The sequence below is a fragment of the Tursiops truncatus genome, chromosome 8 (genome assembly GCF_011762595.2).
Source record: "Tursiops truncatus isolate mTurTru1 chromosome 8, mTurTru1.mat.Y, whole genome shotgun sequence".
Taxonomy (NCBI): Eukaryota; Metazoa; Chordata; class Mammalia; order Artiodactyla; family Delphinidae; genus Tursiops; species Tursiops truncatus.
In genome coordinates this window covers 48,637,603-48,658,369 of record NC_047041.1, presented here as the reverse complement: position 1 = coordinate 48,658,369, position 20,767 = coordinate 48,637,603, and the positions used below count along the sequence as shown (strand labels likewise).

Below are 20,767 nucleotides of genomic sequence, written 5' to 3'. Positions count from 1 at the left end.
CTGAAATTTGCAGTTTAAATCCAAAATTGATCTTAGTTCTTTCAGGATCTAGAGCATCCTCTCAATCTCAGTCCCCCCCGCCCCCCCACAAATCTTTTCTTTTTTAATAGACTTTTTTAGAGTAGTTTAGGCTCACAGCAAAATTGAGCTATGAGGTATAGGGATTTCCCATATACCCCTTGCCTTCACATATGCATAGCCTCCTCATTATGGTTTTTTGTTTTGTGGGTTTTTTGTTTTGTTTTTGGTTTCTAAGGTATTAAAGTATAATACAGTTGTGTGTGTTTCATAGACCTCTGCTACATTGTACAACTTTTGAGCCTTGATGAGCTTTATAGTAATCATAGAGCTGATTTTATAGACTGTTCTTTGATATAGAACTTCCTTAGCCTGAGTTAACAAACAAGAAAATCAAATTGCTCATGCTTTTACAGTCTGTAATTCTTTTTCTTCCTCTTTTCCTACTTTTCACCACCTTTCCGTCATTCCAGTCAACTGCAGTTGTTTGATGTTTGATGCTTATTGAAATAGTGTTAAAGCAATATGCTTATAATTTGTGGTTAATTCAGTTGATATTAATAATTACTTTTGCTTGCCTGCTGAAATTCTCCTGGGCTAAATTTACTTTTTTCCAGGTAGTGACACTTTCTTACTAGGACAGATTTATTATGCCAGTAACATTGCATGGAAGAAAGTGTAAAACAAGAAGAAAGGTTTTAAAAGCATGTTAGAAGCATTATTTATAGAAAGCAGCCTTCTGTCCATATCCAGTGGTTTGGGAAAACAATTGGCCTCCTTAGTTAGACTTATACTCTATTGTATGTTTTTAAGAGAAATGGTACTCTTAATTGACAAGATACTCTAGAATGGGACTTGAGTTAGTTTTGTTCCTACATTATAAAGAATTGATGGGGTTTTTATTACGCATACATACCACTGAAGGTTCACACAAGATACTGAACAAGGCTTATAAATGGGCATTTGTTTACATAGTAGCAATATGTAGAAGTCCTACCTCATTCTTGACTACAAATACAATAATTGTATGCCTGTACAGTACTTGGTTCATGACTTTTATTTTTTAACATTCCTTTAAAATCTTTTACAGTCCACTTTGTAACTCAGTTTGATGGCTAACAGAATGATCATAAAGGAGTTCAGATTGCTAATTAAAGCAGGCTTTTGACATCTGTATAAAGGAGTTAGGTCAGTGAGTGAGTTCTGGCCTCAGCTTTGCTGTTTACTGGCCATTATGATTGTGTACAGATCACATCGCTGGATGTCAGATTTCTATTTGTAAGATAGGAGAAAACACTGGCAAGGTAAAGTGATTTGTGTAAGGTCACACAGCTAGTTTTTGGCTACCTTGTGTTTGCATGGTATCTTAAACTTTTCAAAGAACCTTCACATCCATTATCAATTTTTTATAATTCTGTGAAAAATATAAGGGAAGGTCTTATTCCTTTTTATAGAAAGCCTAGTCAGGTTACACTTGTAAATCTTGTAATTTACACTTGTAATTTACACTTGTAAATCTTCATTATGGTAAACAGGCCTCATGATATCTGTGAATATATTAACGTAATTTGAATGTTAAAGTTTTACTTAAAAATATAGAAAAGATGTTCTTAAAACCAAGATTTCTCTTAAAGGTTCTGACTGGTGTTGCTCAGCCAGTAGCATTTGGCCAAGGACAACAATTTTTGCCAGTTCATCCACAAAATCCTGGAGCATTTGTTCAGAATCCTTCAGGTATGTAGAACTTTGTGTTTTTCAAAAGACAATTATTGTTTGAGTAGCTACCTTGTCAGTTTTAGAAAATGACAATTTTGAGAGGGCATATGCAATTTAGAGAAATTTAATCTGACTGGAATGTTGTGTTTTCTTTCTGAGTTTGTTTACATTGTTGATGTATATTCACACTAATCCCCTTTACAACTAGAGATGGTTAGCCAGGACTTGTAGACCACAGAAAAGAGGGAAGGAGACCTAGTATGTGGAAGCTAGAGGGTGGGGTAGGAATGTGACATTTGTGTTTAGGTAAAATGAAGTCAATGACAAACCTCAGAAATATCAATTACTTGATACTTTGAATTTTTGTTTTGTGTGTGTGTGATGATCCAATAAACATTAAGTGAATACTGCAGACATCACATTATAAGCTGATTCATTCATATGTCTTTATGGGCACTCAGGTAATAATTGTACACAACAACATGTTAAAAGAATTTCCTAGCTAGATGCCCATGATAAGCATCTATGGGGTGAGGCTTAACGATATTGTTATGGATACAATAACAATAGTAGATACGAGGGCTTTAAAAATAAGTTTTAGGGGGTTTCCCTGGTGGTGCAGTGGTTGAGAGTCCGCCTGCTGATGCAGGGGACACGGGTTTGTGCCCTGGTCCGGGAAGATCCCACATGCTGCGGAGCAGCTGGGCCCATGAGCCATGGCCGCTGAGCCTGTGCGTCCGGAGCCTGTGCTCCGCAACGGGAGAGGCCACAACAGTGAGAGGCCCGCATACCGCAAAAAAAAAAAAAAAAAAAAGTTTTAAGGACTTCCCTTGTGGTCCAGTGGTTAGGACTGCATACTTTCACTGCTGAAGGGCCCGGGTTCAATCCCCTGGTTGGGGAACTAAGATCCCTCAAGCCATGCGGTGCAGGCAAAAAAAAAAAAAAGTTTTAGTTTTAATATGTGAAAAATGAGAAGTATATAAATTAAAATTATTGGAAAGTCAATATATTGAGAGCTAACTCAACCAAATTGTAGTGGTACTTGCTTTATTTCTGAATCATTAAAACAGCCATCTTCAGAAACATGCTGTAGCGTGGCTCTATTAAGTTTACAAATTTGGAGAGTTTTCCAAAAGTTCTGAAGTAACTAGGGAAGTCCTAGCCAAGCAAGCTCTAGTTTATGCATTAAGTATTAAACTGTATCATCACAGGAAGCTCACTCAATTAATTTGAAAACGTTTTGTTTTTAATTGCTAGATTGACAATTAGGATTAGTATTCTTATTTTTTGTTTTCACTATAATGAAAAGGGAAGGAAAGTACTGAATATTTGGGGTCTAAAGTCAGAAGACCAGGGTTAGAATCTCCACTCTGCTACTTTACAGGTAGGTGGAGTATAAGCAAATATCCTTTCTGGGGTTCAGTTTTTTCCTCTGCAGATAGCATATGATAAAAGTCAGGATTTGCCGGGGAATTTTTTCTTTTCCCAGAGAATCAAATGAGATCGTATGTGCAAAAGTACCATGTAACTTGTGAAGTGCTATATTGGTGTATTTTCCTTTAGAACTCAGTTTTTCTTGTAGAGTAGAGGATTTGTTGTATTGGAGTTGGTAGCTTGAGATAGCGTGCAGCAACTGCAAATTTTGCTCTTTTTTGTATGAGATAATATACAAAACCTGCATGTTTTCTTTTGCTTTTACAACCTTGAGGTGCTTATGTATACAAGGCATAGCAGTGTCACAGAGGAAATCACATCTTATTTCCTGGGTTGGAGGTTATTGAATGAGATGTTAGATATGCTTTCCTTCTTCAAGTTTTACTTAAAGAGATATGAAAAGTATTTAGTGTTCAATATTTGGCTTCTGTAAGGTTTTTTCTCAAAATTTAAAGTAAAAACACTCTTTTCCTAGTAGTAAATATGTTCATTTACTCATCCAAACAAATAGTGATCACTTGCTATATTCTAGGCATTGTGCTAGGATGACTTTAATAAGGTTTATCCTTCTAAGGGCTTTATAGTGTAGCAGGATCTATGGACTTTTTTTTTCTTCCTCTAAATAGTTGTTCAGACTTCCCTAGTAGTCCAGTGGTTAAGACTCTGTGCTCCCAATGCAGGGGGCCCAGCTTTGATCCCTGGTCAGGGAACTAGATCCTGCATGCTGCATCTAAGAGCTGGCACAGCCAAATAAATAAAAACAGTAAAATAAACATTAAACAGCTGTTCACTAGGTTGATAAGTTAGACACCATCATTGGGTACCTGATTATGAAATTCCAAACCTGTTCTGAGAATCACCTCTTATTCCTGTTTCTAAATGCACAGAAAATCAAATAAAATCTGAAAGTGTCCTAAGCTTTTTTTTGTTTCATGCAGCTCAGAGTATTGTTTTATTTATTTATTTTTAAAATCTTTATTGGAGTATAATTGCTTTGCAATGATGTGTTAGTTTCTGCTGTACAACAAAGTCCATCAGCTATATGTATGTGTATATCCGCATATCCCCTCCCTCTTGAGCCTCCCTCCCACCCTCCCTATCTCACCCCTCTAGGTCTTCACAACGCATCAAGCTGATCTCCTTGTGCTATGCAGCAGCTTCCCACTAGCCAGCCATTTTACATTTGGTAGTGTATATGCGTCACTGCTACTCTCTCACTTCGTCCCAGCTTCCCCTTCCCACCCTGTGTCTTCAAGTCCATTCTCTACTGTGTCTTCATTCCTACCCTGCCACTAGGTTCATCAGTACTGTTCTTTTAGATTCCATCTATGTGCGTTAGCATATGGTATTTATTTTTCTCTTTCTGACTTACTTCACTCTGTATGACAGGCTCTAAGTCCATCCATCTCGTTACAAATAACTCAGTTTTGTTCCTTTTTATGGCTGAGTAATATTCCATTGTATATATATGTGCCACATCTTCTTTATCCATTCATCTGTCGATGGACATTTAGGTTGCTTCCATGTCCTGGCTATTGTAAATAGTGCTGCAGTGAACACTGTGGTACATGTCTCTTTGAATTATGGTTTTCTCAGGGTATGTGCCCAGTAGTGGGATTGCTGGGTCATATGGTAGTTCTATTTTTAGTTTTTTAAGGAACCTCCATACTGTTCTCCATAGTGGCTATGTCAATTTACATTCCCAACAGCAGTGCAGGAACGTTCCCTTTTCTCCACACCCTCTCCAGCATTTATTGTTTGTAGATTTTTTTGGTGATGGCTATTCTGACTGGTGTGAGGTGATACCTCATTGTGATTTTGATTTGCGCTTCTCTAATGATTAGTGATGTTGAGCATCTTTTCATTTGTTTGTTGGCAATCTGTATATCTTCTTTGGAGAAATGTCTATTTAGGTCTTCCACCCATTTTTGGATTGGGTTGTTTGTTTTTTGATACTGAGCTGTATGAGCTGCTTCTGTATTTTGGAGATTAATCCTTTGTCAGTTGCTTTGTTTGCAAATATTTTCTCCCATTCTGAGGGTTGTCTTTTTGTCTTGTTTATGGTTTCCTTTGCTGTACAAAAGCTTTTAAGTTTCATTAGGTCCCATTTGTTTATTTTTGGTTTTATTTCCATTACTCTAGGAGGCCTTTTTAAAATTTTTTTCTTCTGTGTGTTTTTTTAAATTATATAAGTTATAGGTGTACAATACAGTGATTCACAATTTTTAAAGCTTTTGTTTGGTTTATAGTTACTATAAAATATTGACTATATTCCCTGTGTTATACAGTATATCGTTGAGTTTATTTTATACCTAATAGTTTGTACCTCTTAATCCCTTACCCCTATATTTATATTGTTCCTACCTTCTTCCCTCTTCCCACTGGTAACCACTAGTATGTTCTTGTTCTTTTTGTGTCTACCTCTTTTTTGTAATATTCGCTAGTTTGTTGTATTTTTTAGATTCCACATCTAAGTGATATCGTACAGTATTTGTCTTTCTCTGTCTTATTTCACTTGACTGTTTTTCTTTAAACAAATATTATATATACTGCCAAACACCTCAGTGCTCTACAAATATTAATTCATTTAATCCTCATAACAACCTTAGGTAGGAACAATTATTGTTACCCTTTTACAGGTAAAAAGAACAGATACAGATAAGTATCTTGATCATGTCACACAACTAGAAAGTGGAATTTCTAGTTAGAATCCCAGGAGTCTGGTTCCATAGTTCATGCTCTTTTTTTTTTTTTTCATAGTTCATGCTCTTGATCACTAAACTTGACTGCTGGAAGACATGTGATAAGCTAGTTATGATTCTTAGACATATAAATAGCTAATTCTAATGAAAGGTAAATGTTAAACTATTGTGTGAAGTGGCTGTTGTAATTGATCGTTGAGGTTGATTTATTCATTCATGTAGTCAGACATTTCATTTCAACAGACATTAATTAGCCTGTTGTATACAAGGCACTGTGCTAAGTGTAAAGAATATGCAGTGGTTAAGGGCAGAGATTATGTATTGTATTGTGGATGCAAATTGAATTTCTGCCATTAAGAGGAATTTTTAGTGATTCAGAACTTTTTTCTAGAGGTGTGGTAAATAAGATGCATAGTAGTGACATACAAATATATTAAAATTCTGTTTTTATAGTTGAGTTAAAGAATTGTAATTTTTAAATTAGTGCTTAGCAAAATATGGAATTGGATTGATTCCTCACCAGTGAGCTTAAGGAAAAGATTGTTATCCTTGTTTCATTTATTCAGATTTTTGAAGCTTTAGTAAGCCTGACACCTTTTCAGCAACAGCCTGAACTGCTTTGCAAGGGCAGTAATTGATCAAGGGTCAGAGGGGCAGGTATATTCTGAGCCACATGGCTCATCTCCCTGCATTAGTTCCCTTGGGTAGTTATGGGAAGGTGGGGGGAGCTGGGGGGCTGGGCAGGAGTACTTCCATTTAGGCTCTGGGTATTTTTTTCCCCTAGAAATCTGTGCTAAGAGATGGTAGCCTACTTCATCTATGCAAAACGACCTTTGCCAATATGGTTAGGTGAAGAATAGAGAATTGGAAGGGTGAAAAGTTGGACCTAGAGGTGTGGTGCTGCATTGCATAGAAGGGAGCATGAAGCTCTCTGCCCTCAGTATTCTGCTTTTCTTTGGCATGGATTTAATTGGGCAACAGTGGGTAATACTGGTTTTTTAAGGTAACACGTATGCCCGTATAAAGTATTAGTGGGTTTCAGTATTCGTCTTAGAATATATTTTTAAGAGGTCATGATTTGCTGACATAAATGCAAAGTTCACTTTTGGTAATTACACTGATCTTAACAAGATTTTATTAAGTTTAATGTTGATAGGATATCTTGAAGAAAACTTTAAAAATCCTTAGTATAATTTGCATCTTTAAGTTCTACTTTTATTTTAAGAGTGTTATTTTTTTAAAGGTGTCCTTCCTAAGGGATATCCTGATAATCATCTCAGTCAGGTGGATGTAAATGAATTGTTTTCAAAACTGCTAAAAACAGGAATTCTCAAATTGTCCCAGCCTGATTCAGCTACAACACGTAAGTATGGTTCTGTAATTCATTTACACAAAGCTTTATTAAGTTATAAAGATGTATGATATGATACAATGATGTGTTCTATGCTAAAATTTCTTACAATGTTGAATTCTTAGGTATACTTATATAACTGGTTTATAATGAAATAAAAAAAAATTTTTCTAACAAGGAACTGTTAGCCTTATAGAGGACATTGTTTCAGTTAACTAACATTCCTGCAAACACCATGTGCAGACTTTTTCTAGTTATTCTGTATTATTTTAGCTTATTTATAATTAAATAATTAGAATGTTGATGAATTTCATGAAGATTGACTTTTAAGAGACCAGACCTAATATCACTTATCAAAATAAAGAATTGTATTAGGTTACTTGCCAGTAAAACCTAAGATCAGGAGCACTGAATAGGCAAGATGGGGCTCTCCATACGCTTCTAACACTATAGCGTTCCCCTATAAAGAATACATGGACACTGGTTTTGAGATATTTGCTGTGTTTCTTTTCAATTGAAGAAGTAAATGAAGTTGCTGCTCAGCCCCCTGCTGAGGAGGAAGAAGATCAAAATGAAGATCAAGACGTTCCAGATCTTACCAATTTTACAATTGAAGAATTGAAACAGTATGTAATCTAATTTTCTAAGGTAAAAGGGACGGTGACTTTAATAACAGTGGATATTATCACTAGACCTATTCGTCTTACCCCTCACTGTTTTTAAAATTTAGGAAGCCTGTTTTCCCTTTTTTAATGTGGTAAAATATACATAACATAAACTTAAGGAAGCCTGTTATCTTCTTTTCAAATATGTTTGCTGCACAAGTATTTAGGCCAAAAGTCTACCCCCAAATTTCTGTTTTTTATTATCTCTGTTTAGTATAACAAGTTTAGGGAGTTTAAGGATTAGGTATTAGTAATCACTCAGGTTTTCCTTTTTATCTCTATTTTCTCTTAATCATCACTGTTTTTTCTGTATTGATATTCTCATGCCTTTGAAGTTAAGAAAATGAGGTTTTTGTAGTCTAGTATTTAAAAAATAAATTTTTTTTTCATTTTATAGAAAATACAAATGAATAAAATCAAGAAAATAAAATTACCTACAATTTCCACTTTACTGATAACCAGTGTTAACATTTGGTGCATATATTTTCATAAATTTTTATTGCCTATATTATATAAAAAACATTTACAGTTGCTTTATGGATCCATTATATTGTTATGAGTACTTTTAAAAATAATAGAACAGCTAATGGGTTTCATCTTCTTTTTTAAATTGAAGCATAATTTATTTACAATGTGTTAGTTTCAGGTGTACAGCAAAGTGATTGTTTTATATATATATAATATATATCAATATACACTTTTTCAGATTCTTTTATTATAAAACACTGAGTGTAGTCTCCTGTACTATACGGGTTTCACCCTTTTAAAGACAATGTTTTTCAAAGTGATACTTTTCACATAGTTAAAACTTTATAATGAAAGTCTTACAGTAAAGGCTTATAATAAAAGATGGCATGCCTTTTTCCTAGTACTACTTTTTACCTGAGGCAACCATTTCTTAACTCTTTTATCTATGGTTCTTGGCATTTACTTTTTTATTTCTTAAAAGATACATCGTTTTCTGGGCTTCCCTGGTGGCACAGTGGTTGAGAGTCCGCCTGCTGATGCAGGGGACATGGGTTCGTGCCCCGGTCCGGGAGGATCCCACATGCCGCAGAGCGGCTAGGCCTGTGAGCCGTGGCCACTGAGCCTGCGCGTCCGGAGCCTGTGCTCCGCAACGGGAGAGGCCACAAAAGATACATAGTTTTCTGATTTATTACATTTCTTGATTTATCCCATTTAGACAATTTATTGACTTCCTGAAAGTGAAGATTTAGGTAGCTCTTTTACTGCCCTCCCAACTCTCCTCCATATAGTTATAAAGCCATTTATCATTAAATTTTTATTCAGTATTAATATTATGATTCTAAATATTTTGTTTTCTGGTATACAAAGTACTATGTACTGTGCTTTGCTTTTTTCTACTATTTAAAAAAAATTTCTGGAGTTAATAACTGCCCAGTTTGTTCACTTAGTTATTCTGCATACCTATTTCTTTCCAGATAAGGAGTGCAGAATTTTAAAAAACTGATTATTGCTGACTTCAGTTTCCCACTAGTCTTCTACTTTTTCTTTTTAGTTACCCATACTATTATTACTTCTTCTGTACCTCTTTCAGTATTCTTTACATCAGGGTGGGACAGTTTAGTTATTTAAAACCGCGAAGATCTGGAGAGGTGAAATCTAATTGTTCTGCCATATCCACCCTGATATTGACATTACTCTAAGAACAGGCCAACTATTGCCTTATTAGTTAGCAGATGATCATTCCATTATTAGCTAGAAGGAAATAAGTAACTGGGCCAGGCCTATTGATAAGAGGGTAGACACCATGTTCCAAAATTAACCAAAGTTAAGGTAAAGAGAGTCACTGACACATTACTAGAGAATATTATTGATCTTTGGATATTAATTCTTTCAGCCAGCTGTTGGCTGAAACATTATTTTGTTACATAATAATGGCTTCACCATTATCAAAATATGGAAAACTGAAGTACTTATAACTGCCTTTTTTTTTTAAGGCCATTAAGTCAGCCACAGTATCAGAACTAAAGATTATTTCTGTATTTTTCAAAACAGACGTTATGATAGTGTTATAAATCGACTGTATACTGGTATTCAGTGTTACTCTTGTGGAATGAGGTTTACAACATCACAGACAGATGTATATGCAGATCACTTGGACTGGCATTATCGACAAAATAGAACTGAAAAAGATGTAAGCAGAAAAGTCACTCATAGACGTTGGTACTACAGTTTAACAGTAAGTAATTCATGTGCCTCTGAACTATCTTTTAGCCTTTAAATTATATCATTCAAAAGTATATTAGTTTAGGTAACTGCTGAGCACTAACTAGTGAATTTTTTGAATAAAATTTGACCCTTAGAATATAAAAGGTTTTTTTAATTAAAAAAAATGTGAAGAGTATGTATTTGTTTTTTGTTGAAATTAAGAGTAGAACACAGGTTTCTTCTAGTTCTAAAATTCCAAGGTTCTATGACTGATTTTTTTTGGTAAAAAATTGTGCATGAAATTTATCTTATTTACATTAGTAGTTGTAATTCTAGAGTTAAAGGAATGTTAATGTTAAGATCTTAATTGTTCATTAGTTGCTTTATGTTGTCTATTAGTTATGGGGCTCAAAAAGATGGTATAATTCTAAATAATCAATATTAAAGCATATTGTAGAAGAAAGTACTCTTACATTTAAATGGCATTGTATTGAAGGTGTTCAGTAAGAGTCTAGAAACAAATGAATATACTCTTTTTAAATTAACTCTTTTTAAGGACTGGATAGAATTTGAGGAAATAGCTGATCTGGAAGAACGTGCAAAGAGCCAGTTTTTTGAAAAGGTGCACGAAGAAGTCGTGCTCAAAACTCAGGAGGCTGCTAAAGAAAAGGAGTTCCAAAGTGTACCTGCTGGACCAGCAGGATCAGTTGAGGTAAAAGAACAATGTTCAATTTTCTACCTCTGGTCATGCCTTTCACTTCCTTTAAGTAAATAATCATAAATATAACTTTATTTACATCCCTTTTTTAATGATTTTGAGACTTCTTGTAAGCTTTACTCTTCAATGTTATTCTTGTTATCTGGCTTCGGGTTTCATAACCACTGTAGTTACTACATATTTATCTGTGACCAAGAGCTGTGAAATGTTAATTATTTTTGCATGGAAGAATGCGAAATCCTTAGATCTTACTTTGTATTATATATTTGAACATTGTTTAAATTTTCAGAAAACTCTTAAATTCCTTTCTCCACTTAACAAAATGTTTCTGTATTTTTACTTAATGGCATTGTGTTCTATTATGTAAACTTCATTTTTATATGGTTCTATTTTAGAGTTGTGAAATTTGTCAAGAACAATTTGAACAGTACTGGGATGAAGAAGAGGAGGAGTGGCATTTAAAAAATGCTATTAGAGTAGATGGAAAGGTAATTTTCAGCTCTTTATGAAGTACTTTAAAAGGAAGTATTAAGATTTTTAAAAAAAAATGTTTATAGGGGTAGCTCACTACTTTGAAAGAAAAGTGTTAATTGCATTTTTATTTTGGTTTTTAATAGAAGTGGTATTTCTAAGGTATTGGACTTTAGAGAGTCAGAGTGTGTGAGTTGGAAGGCATTTTAGCAATCATCTGGTCCTGTACTCATTTTATAAAAAAGGTTGCATAACTAGTTAATGATAAATCCAGGACTAGATCTTCTGAGTCTAGTTAGTCTTCTTTCTGCCTAACCACACTATTTTGATTCTGAATTTATATTTCATCATCAAAGTTGTTTCTGTCTTAACATACCATGTTATCTACTTAAATATATAAAGGAAGTTTTAAGGGAAATCAGGATGAAAATTTTGTTTTTATCCGTTTTTGTGACCAAATGATTTTTTGTTGCCTTTCCAAAGATAGTTTATCTCTGGTTTACATTTTAAAAGCAAATCATACCAGAATAGTCCATTAGAAATGAATATGCATGTGAATACTTACTTACTTTTTTGTTTTTGCTTCAGATTTATCATCCATCATGTTATGAAGATTATCAAAATGTAAGTTCTTTTTGGTTACTGTTTGTTCTCCTTTACATTGATAAATTTTATTTTCAGTTATTTTTTGCATCTGGGCAACATTTTTATTTTAATCTTGATGTGTTGAGCTGTCTTAGTTTTGATGTAGCATTTAGGTTGTTCACAAAATATTGGTGCTAGGTTGATAGGGTCTGATTTAAATTTTGAAATTTTTGTATCATTCCTCGCATTCTCTTCATTTGAATCTTGATGATGTCTTCTACTAGAGTACTAGGCCTAGAGAATGAGAAGGTTCATGATGGGAATAATTTTCTATAAGTTACGGGTAGCATTTACTGCTTACTCCACTTGGCCATGTAATATAGGAATAATTTTTAAATTATCATACATGAAATACAAAAAAAAATCAGTCTCTTGACCTTGGAAATTCAAATTTTCATATTTGTAGAGTGACCATTTTTTTTTTAAACCAAACAGTGGAACATCTTAACTGTCAAATAATATTTGTTTCACAAGTTCAAGGGGCAGTTTGGAATATATACTTAGGTCATCAAAAGATTAGAGTTTGTAGGGTGTTTTGATGGTTTTGAGGGATTTTTAAAAAATCCTTGGGGTAGGGCTTCCCTGGTGGCGCAGTGATTGAGAGTCCACCTGCCGATGCAGGGGATATGGGTTCGTGCCCCGGTCCTGGAAGATCCCACATGCCGTAGAGTGGCTGGGCCCGTGAGCCATGCCTGCTGAGCCTGCGCATCCGGAGCCTGTGCTCCGCAACGGGAGAGGCCACAACAGTGAGAGGCCCGCATACTGGAAAAAAGAAAAAAAAATCCTTAGGGTATTTGAAATTAGGAGCAACAAATCCCAGGATATATGTAGGGGGTTATATTGGGATTAAAATATAGAAACGTGTCTAATCATTGAATCAGCTTCTTTTGTCGTTATATTACTGCTTTTCTTACCATAGCTCATTGCTGAGCACATATCAGATGCTCAATATACATTTATTTATTTATATTTATTTTATTTAGTTGGTTGTGCTAGGTCTTAGTTGCAGCAGGCGGTCTCCTTCGTTGCATGTGTGCTCCTTCATTGAACCAGCAGGCTCCTTAGTTGCGGCTCGCTGGCTCCTTAGTTGTGGCATGTGGACTCTTAGTTGCGGCATGTGTGTGGGATCTAGTTCCCTGACCAGGGATCAAACCCGGGCCCCCTGCATTGGGAGTGCGGAGTCTTAACCACTGCGCCACCAGGGAAGTCCCTCAATATACATTTTATTAATTGGCTGCCTTTATGGCATGTTTTGTGGGAAAGCAGGGTTTTCAATTGTGTTTGGTATATATTTCTTTGCCCATACAAGGGTCTTATAAAACTGTCACTTAATGTGATACTTGTGAACTTTAATCAGTACTTAAAGGGTTTTTCATTTTGTAGACATCTTCATTTGATTGTACACCATCTCCCAGCAAGACACCAGTTGAAAATCCCTTGAACATTATGTTGAACATTGTTAAAAACGAATTGCAGGAACCCTGTGAAAGTCCCAAAGTTAAGGAAGAACGGATTGATACTCCACCAGCTTGTACAGAGGAAAGCATAGCAACAGCCACTGAAATTAAAACAGAAAATGACACAGTCGAGTCAGTTTAAGTAAAATGAGAAAGGTATGTTTTTCTTTTTTTTTAAGAAAAAAAAAAAAGCTGCTGTTGAAATCTAGAAGGTGAAGAATTTTTTATGTATATACAGACATATCTATATAAATTGTCTAGCTGAGGCAGGGCCTTCAGCTATCATTTGGTTAATAAATACATTTTAGTATTTGCATTTCCTACTGCCTGCACAGTTTCAGGTGCTTGTTGTGTGAAAGTTCTGTAGATGTGTGCAAATTTAACAAAATGAAATTGTATGTGTAAAAATGTACGATTTTCACTTGTGAAACTGTAAATTATAAATAAAAAAATATTTTTGCTATCCATGGAGTGTAATATTTATGCACACCATCAAATAAAGACAGTGTTTCTGTACTTTTTATTGGGTGAAAATGGAATTAAACAGCAATTTCAACATAAGATTTTTTTCCAGCAGCTTCCCATGATTAAAGAAGCAAAGTCTGAGTTAGTTTTATCCTTCAAAAGGGGGTTGTGAGAGCACTGCAGGACTTTTCTCAAATTGAAAAGCCAGATTTGAAAAAATTTTTTAAATGGAATAGGACATAATTGCATATATATATATCTCCAGCTATAGAGAACCATCCAGATATCCATTTTTGCAAAGCATCTAATGAAGCAACTTTTATTCTTGAACTTGGACACTGATGCCATCAAATGATTAACAAATATATTTAAGTACTAAAGGTGATTTTTTTTTTTAAAGGACATTTTTCACATTTGTCAAATAACTTAATGCAGATGAACATATTTCTATTTTAAGTTACAGGGGGATCTGTAAGAATGTTAATTTGAAACATGGTTAACCTTTTTTCCTTTGTTGGTTTTGACTGAATTAGATGGATGCCATGAGATGTTAATATTCATACATGTAATAAATAGAATGATGAAGAAACTCCAGTTTGTATCTCTTTTATTTCTTAAGTGCCTTTAGAAAGTGACTTCTTTTTCCTATATCTTTCATCACTCTGTTCTTGAAAACATGAATGAGGCACCTGCTATGAGCCAGGCACTCTGAGATGCAAGATTAATCTTTTCTGCCATCTGTTGGAGGAGATAGGCATATAAAACAATGAAATGTGTTGAGCACTTACTATATGGTAGGCATTGGCAAACTCTTTACATATATTTCCTCTGATACTTACAAATAATTCTAAATGGTAGGTGGTATCCCCAGTTTACAGATGAAATTGAATCATTCACTTATAAAATTGTAAAACAAGAATGAGAACCTGGCTTTGCTTCATTCCATTCCATAATATTTCTGCAATTTACAAAAATACCCTAATAGGCACATCAGACTACCTGGAGGTTGGTTAAGGAAGACTTTATAGAGGTGGTGGTATTTGAGTCTTGGAGGATAAATTGAAGTGGTGTCCACACTGGTAGGAGGCAAGGGTATCTATGAAGAATAAGCAGCAAAATTGAAGGCTCGAAAACACTTCATGTGTTTTTATATGGTTAAAACCCAGTAATGTTGAATAGAACGAGTCTTCTTGGTCATGCTGAGGACTGTGTATTATACTGATGGCCACAGCAGCCACTAGAAATTTTAAACAGAGGTGATATCCTTTATGCATCTAAGGTTGGCCTTTTTTTTTTTTTTTTTTTTTTTGCGGTACGCAGGCCTCTCACTGTTGTGGCCTTTCCCGTTGCGGAGCACAGGCTCTGGACGCGCAGGCTCAGCGGCCATGGCTCACGGGCCCATACGCTCTGCGGCATGTGGGATCTTCCCGGACCGGGGCACGAACCTGTGTCCCCTGCATCGGCAGGCGGACTCTCAACCACTGCGCCACCAGGGAAGCCCTGGCCTTTGTTTTTAAAGAATCAAGTGAATAAAAATTTAAAGAGATTAGCAAATGCTACAGAGAGGTCGAGTGAGAAAACGTGTCCACTGAATTTGAGAGAGAGAAACACATTATGTGATGCCCCAACATATGAATATACATGAACAATATCATGGAAGAAATGCTGGGGTCTGAATCTAAAAATGTAGGCAAAACTTCCTGTTGTGCCTTTTTTGGGGAAGACCATCCATAGCTTTTACCAAATGATTAAAAGTATGTCACAATCAAGAGGAAGGCAACATTCAAACCTACAAGTGTACTAAGGGTATTTGGGAAACATTTAAAGACTTATAGGTGGGGAGGTGAGAAATAAGCACAAGTAAAGAAGTAAAATAAAACCAGCAATGGGAAAAAAATTTTTTTAAATAGGTAGTCAGCAAAGTTACGAAATACGGAAAAATTAAGACGTATCCCCTATTGACTGAAGAAGAGTTGAGTATGGGAGAGAGGGGACAAAATAATAAAAGCTGCTCATCTCTGAAATTTAACTGGAGAGATTTAATTGTAGTTGAACAAATAGAGATGTTAGCACTTAGGTTTAAAAGGAACTTGTTGGAGAAAGATTGAAAACAGATGACTGATAAGTCAGTCTCGGAGCTAGAAGGAGATACTATCAATAGCACAAAAGGATTTAGTTGGAGTGGCGGAGGGACAGTATTTCTCTGAGATGTTCATAGGTATTTGCAGTTGAAATTGAGATTCCTAGTTTTTGTTTGATGTAGATGTTGGGTATTGATTTAGAAGTGTGCCCCCCAATTTGGCTGTGCATTAGAATCACAGTGAATGCTAAGAAGAGATTGCTTATCTCGAGAGTCTTATTTAGTAGATTCTCATTCAGAGACACCTCTAATATTTAAGAAGCTCCATAGCTTTTTAAACACCAAAGCTAATGTTTTATGTCAATTACATCCCAATTTAAAAAAGCTCCATAGTTAATTCTGTTATAATAAATGGCCAGATCTGACAACTGACCTAGAAATCAGCAACACCTAATTTTAGCCCCCTAAAAAAATGGAAAAGTAGTGAACACATACCATTAGGAACTAGAACCATTATTCTACACAAAAGAGTATAGCAAAGAAAGCTAAAGGAAGCCTCAGGGAAGCTGGAATATTGTCTTGTTTTTTTTGGCCACACTGTGCAGCATGTGGATGTTAGTTCCCTGACCAGGGATCGAACTCACGCCCCCTGCAGTGTAAATGCGCAGTCTTAACCACTAACCACTGGATCGCCAGGGAGGTCCCTGGAATACTGTCTTTTGAAATAAGAGTTGAAGTTTGTGAGAAGAAATAAAAGGAATATTGTATTAAAATCTACAAATTTCATTGTTCATACCCTATTTACAATGTTCTCTGATTTCAACATAATTTACCTATTTTTAAACATCCAACTTTTAGGTTCCATTAAATACTACAAAGGAATTTGTTATTCAGCTCAAAATAAAATAAGCTTTGGGGAGAAAAATAAGGACCTAATTATTATATATATTAAAAATTTAATAAGTACTGTGTGATATCACTATATGTGGAATCTAAAAAATAAACTAGTGAATATAACAAAAAAGAAAACGACTCACAAATATAGAGAACTAGCAGTTACCAGAGTGAAGGGGGAGGGGCAAGATAGGAGTAGGGGATCAAGAGGTACAAACTGCTATGTAGAAAATAAATAAGCTACAAGGATATATTGTACAGCACAGGGAATCTAGCCCATATTTTATAATAACTATAAATGGATTATAGCCCTTAAAAATTGTGAATCACTGTGGTACACCTGAGACTTACATATATTTCACTATATTTCAATATTAAAAAAAGAAAAAAAAGATTCTCACAGAATAGTTTAACCTAAAATAAACAATTTTAGATTCTAGTTATATTTTCCTGGCTGTCTTTCTTTACAGCCTATTTAACATCTAACGAATGCTTCGAGGGGTTTATACAAAACATTCAGGAAGATATAAGGAGGCATCTAAGCATGTCTACAAATGGAAAGGTTTAGCTGACTAAAGAGGTAATCTGGAGGTAGAAACGGAAAATCAGACTAGTGTCAAGAAAGGCCTGAACTTCTACTGTAGGAGTAGGAAGTTTCCTCCTACTCTTATATGGGGTCAGCTCTCTGAAATAATGAACACTTTGTTGGGCAGGTGGGGAAGAGCAAGTTAAAGAATAAGAGCAAAAATGCACCCATGGGGTGCCCCAGTGAGGGATTAGAGGTGAGCACCAAAGGGAAAGAAAGAATGCTTGGGAAGTAAGAGGGTCTATAGGCAGAAAAGAGTAGAGACGGTTACCAAAATCCACTTAATTCTTGTCCTGGAGTTGGTCCTACTCCCTCCTCTAGAACTAGATGAAAGAGCTGGTTTACAGGGGATTAGAGGAACAACCTGACTTATCACCCCACTTTGGAAAAATTGAGGTAGAGATGGAGGACTAGCCAATTTTACTCATTGTAACCATAAGCTTCCTACTTAAAAGGGTTTTGAGTCTCTGGAATGCTGAGATGCCCACTTCAGTGTGTTCTGAAACCTGTTTCACTTGAGAAACTTCCTTCATAGTCAGTCCCTCACTTACCTTGAAATCCCGTGCAATCTGGTTTTTACATCTTGCCTATTTCATTAAAATTGCTCTCCTGAATATTATCAATGACTCCTTGCCAAAACCAGTGTGCTTTTCTTAGCCTCTTAATCGCTATTGGCCCACATAATTCTTTTTTTTAATTGAATTTTTTTTTAATTTTATTTATTTATTTTTGGCTGGTTGGGTCTTTGTTGCTGCTCACGGGCTTTCTCTAGTTGCGGCGAGTGGGGGCTACTCTTCATTGTGGTGCACGAGCTTCTCGTGGCTTCTCTCATTGCGGAGCACGGGCTATAGGCGTGCAGGCTTCAGTAGTTGTGGCACACGGGCTCAGTAGTTGTGGCTCACGGGCTCTAGAGCACAGGATCAGTAGTTGTGATGCACGGGCTTAGTTGCTCCACGGCATGTGGGATCTTTGTGGCCCAGGGCTCAAACCCGTGTCCCCTGCATTGGCAGGTGGACTCTCAACCACTGCGCCACCAGGGAAGCCCGGCAGGCAGATTCTTAACCACTGCACCACCAGGGAAGCCCAGGCATTCTTTTATAATTATCAGTTTATTAACGTTTTCTAACTCTTCAGCCAATTTTTAAAAAATTTATATTTTCCTAAAAATTGTCCAAGTCTGGGCTTCCCTGGTGGCGCAGTGGTTGAGAGTCCGCCTGCCAATGCAGGGGACACGGGTTCGTGTCCTGGTCCGGGAGGATCCCACATGCCACAGAGCGGCTGGGTGGGCCTGTGAGCCATGGCCGCTGAGCCTGCGCGTCTGGAGCCTGTGCTCCGCAACGGGAGAGGCCACAGCAGTGAGAGGCCCGCGTACTGCAAAAAAAAAAAAAAATGTCCAAGTCAATTTTTAAGATTATAAGGTTACACTAAATAATTCACTTGTTTTCAAAGTCCCTAATATCTGTAATGTGTTCCCTTTGCTTCTGATATTGTTTTCTCTCTTCTTCTTCCTCAGATTTGCTGTCTGTTTATTGTTCTTTTTGAACATCAGCTACTATTATGATCAATTTTATTTTCTATTTCTTTAACTTCTGCTTTTATTTTTAATTCCTTTCAAGTTTATTTTGGGAGATTTTACTTTTTCTGCTTCTCTATGTTTCTGTTTCCTTTTCTGATCCTTTCCACCAAGTGTGTATCCTTTAAGAGTGTGCTGCCTTATTCCCTCAGCCTCAGTGTGTTTATCCATACAACAGAGCAAAAAAGTAATGCCTTTACCATTATTATATAAGTGGCTACAAACACTGTATTAATTTGGAGTTCAGTCATAGCGGGTTCCAAATCCCCACCACCTAGTTATGGGATCTTGGCCAAATCTTGATTTCTTCACCTGTAAAAATAGAAATAATAATACAGATTAAGACTATTTGCAAATCATTTAGCATAAAAACTGGCCCATATTAATAACTCAATAGATGTCTGGTAAGACAATAGGCCTCAGTTGCCCCATTTCCAAAAATGAGGGCATTGGGCTGACTAATCCCAAATTCCTTTCCAACTGAAAAATTTTACTTTTCTTACTTTTCTTTTGGCCACGCCAAGCAGCATGCAGCATCTCAGTTCCCCGACCAGGGATCAAACCCATGCCCCCTGCAGTGGAAGTGCAGAGTCTTAACCATTGGACCACCAGCAAAGTCCCTGAAAAATTTTACTTTCAATCTATCAGTTCATCCACCAGACAATCAACCAACCATCAACCCACTTACCCACACAACAGTTAGTAATTCCTTCCCTTCAACTAAGTATTCTAAATGTTAGGAATGCCATGATGAATAATGATACAGTTTCCACCTTCCAGAAGGTCAGAGTCCCTGCGGGGTAGGGGTGAGAACCACCTGTTAAACAGGTAATTGTAATACAGTATGATAAGTGGTCTAATAAAGGATGTGGGAATTCAAGAGATTTCGAGGAGTATGCACAGCAAAATCAAAGATCTAGGTTGGAAACCTAATGCGAGGACTTAATACTTACTAGCTGTGTACCCTCAGGCAATTAACTTTGGTGCTGTACTTCTCTAACTGTAGAAAGGAACAGTAATACTATCCTGGTAGGTTAGGTGAAGGATTAAACAGAAAAACTAATATAAAGCGCTTAGTACAGTGCCAGATTCATCATAAGAACTCAACAAATGGAAGTTATTAATGTTACAAGAGGCCATGGAAGTTAAAGAAAGGCATTTACTGTATTTCAAGAGAGGAAAGGTAGGGTCGGGGGAATTTGCCAGCTGTGTTCACTAAACAAAACCTGTGGCAAAAGGATAGGAAAAAACAGGGTAAAAGGAGAATCAAGGTGGGTGATGCCCTTGGAGGGCAGAGAATTCTAATTTCTGTATTTTCAGCTGCTAGCACAAGACCTGACCCATATATTTGCTATAAATATGAATGGAAGAATACACGTTATGCAGTAGGCTTGCAGAAAAAGATCTGGGCCAAAATGTTGAAAGTAAACATTTTACAGTGAAAGGAACCTTGGAGTCAGGAGACCTGGTGCAGCCTTTTGACTGATGACCTGTTTTTATACTGGCTTCACAACTTACCTGCTGTTGGATCTTAGCAAATTACTGATACCTTGAATCTCCTCACCTGTAAAATGGGGATAACACCTACCTTACAAAATTAGTGTGAGAATTAGTACCAAGCGATTATCAAAGAGCCTGGCAGTAGTAACACGCAACAATGATAGCGCTGCAGCTGCTAACTCCTCCGTTAGGTCTTTTGTCCATACTTATGAAATGATAGGGTAAGAATATATTTTCTCCAATGCTCCAACCAGCACTGAAAAATGACACTCGGTTTGCCGAGGATAAAAGGCCCTGCCCGGCCCGAGGCACACACGCAG

General features: G+C 36.3%; 1 protein-coding gene and 1 long non-coding RNA gene across 5 annotated transcripts in view; one reads left to right on the top strand and one right to left on the bottom strand.

The window, feature by feature from the left end:
• PCF11 (PCF11 cleavage and polyadenylation factor subunit) overlaps window positions 1-14,403 on the top strand; it is a 27,215-nt gene extending 12,812 nt beyond the window's left edge. For 2 of the 3 annotated variants that reach the window (XM_019948710.3, XM_004323006.4), the window contains exons 9-16: window positions 1,653-1,752; window positions 7,114-7,233; window positions 7,742-7,847; window positions 9,906-10,089; window positions 10,615-10,770; window positions 11,172-11,264; window positions 11,836-11,871; window positions 13,276-14,403. In XM_019948710.3, the coding sequence (XP_019804269.1) occupies window positions 1,653-1,752; window positions 7,114-7,233; window positions 7,742-7,847; window positions 9,906-10,089; window positions 10,615-10,770; window positions 11,172-11,264; window positions 11,836-11,871; window positions 13,276-13,491 (1,011 nt within the window). In that variant the 3' untranslated portion in view covers window positions 13,492-14,403. Of the gene's footprint in view, window positions 1-1,652; window positions 1,753-5,928; window positions 7,080-7,113; window positions 7,234-7,741; window positions 7,848-9,905; window positions 10,090-10,614; window positions 10,771-11,171; window positions 11,265-11,835; window positions 11,872-13,275 lie in introns of those variants that run through there. The other variant, XM_073808354.1, reaches the window with a different exon arrangement.
• LOC109552313 (uncharacterized) lies at window positions 13,511-20,767 on the bottom strand. Of its 2 annotated transcripts, none has more exons than XR_012333389.1 (4): window positions 20,536-20,767; window positions 19,451-19,567; window positions 19,148-19,259; window positions 13,511-18,745 (listed from the first exon to the last, which is right to left on the bottom strand). It is a non-coding gene; the product is annotated as an uncharacterized lncRNA (long non-coding RNA). The 2 variants fall into 2 exon arrangements; XR_012333390.1 differs by having other exon boundaries at window positions 19,451-19,519.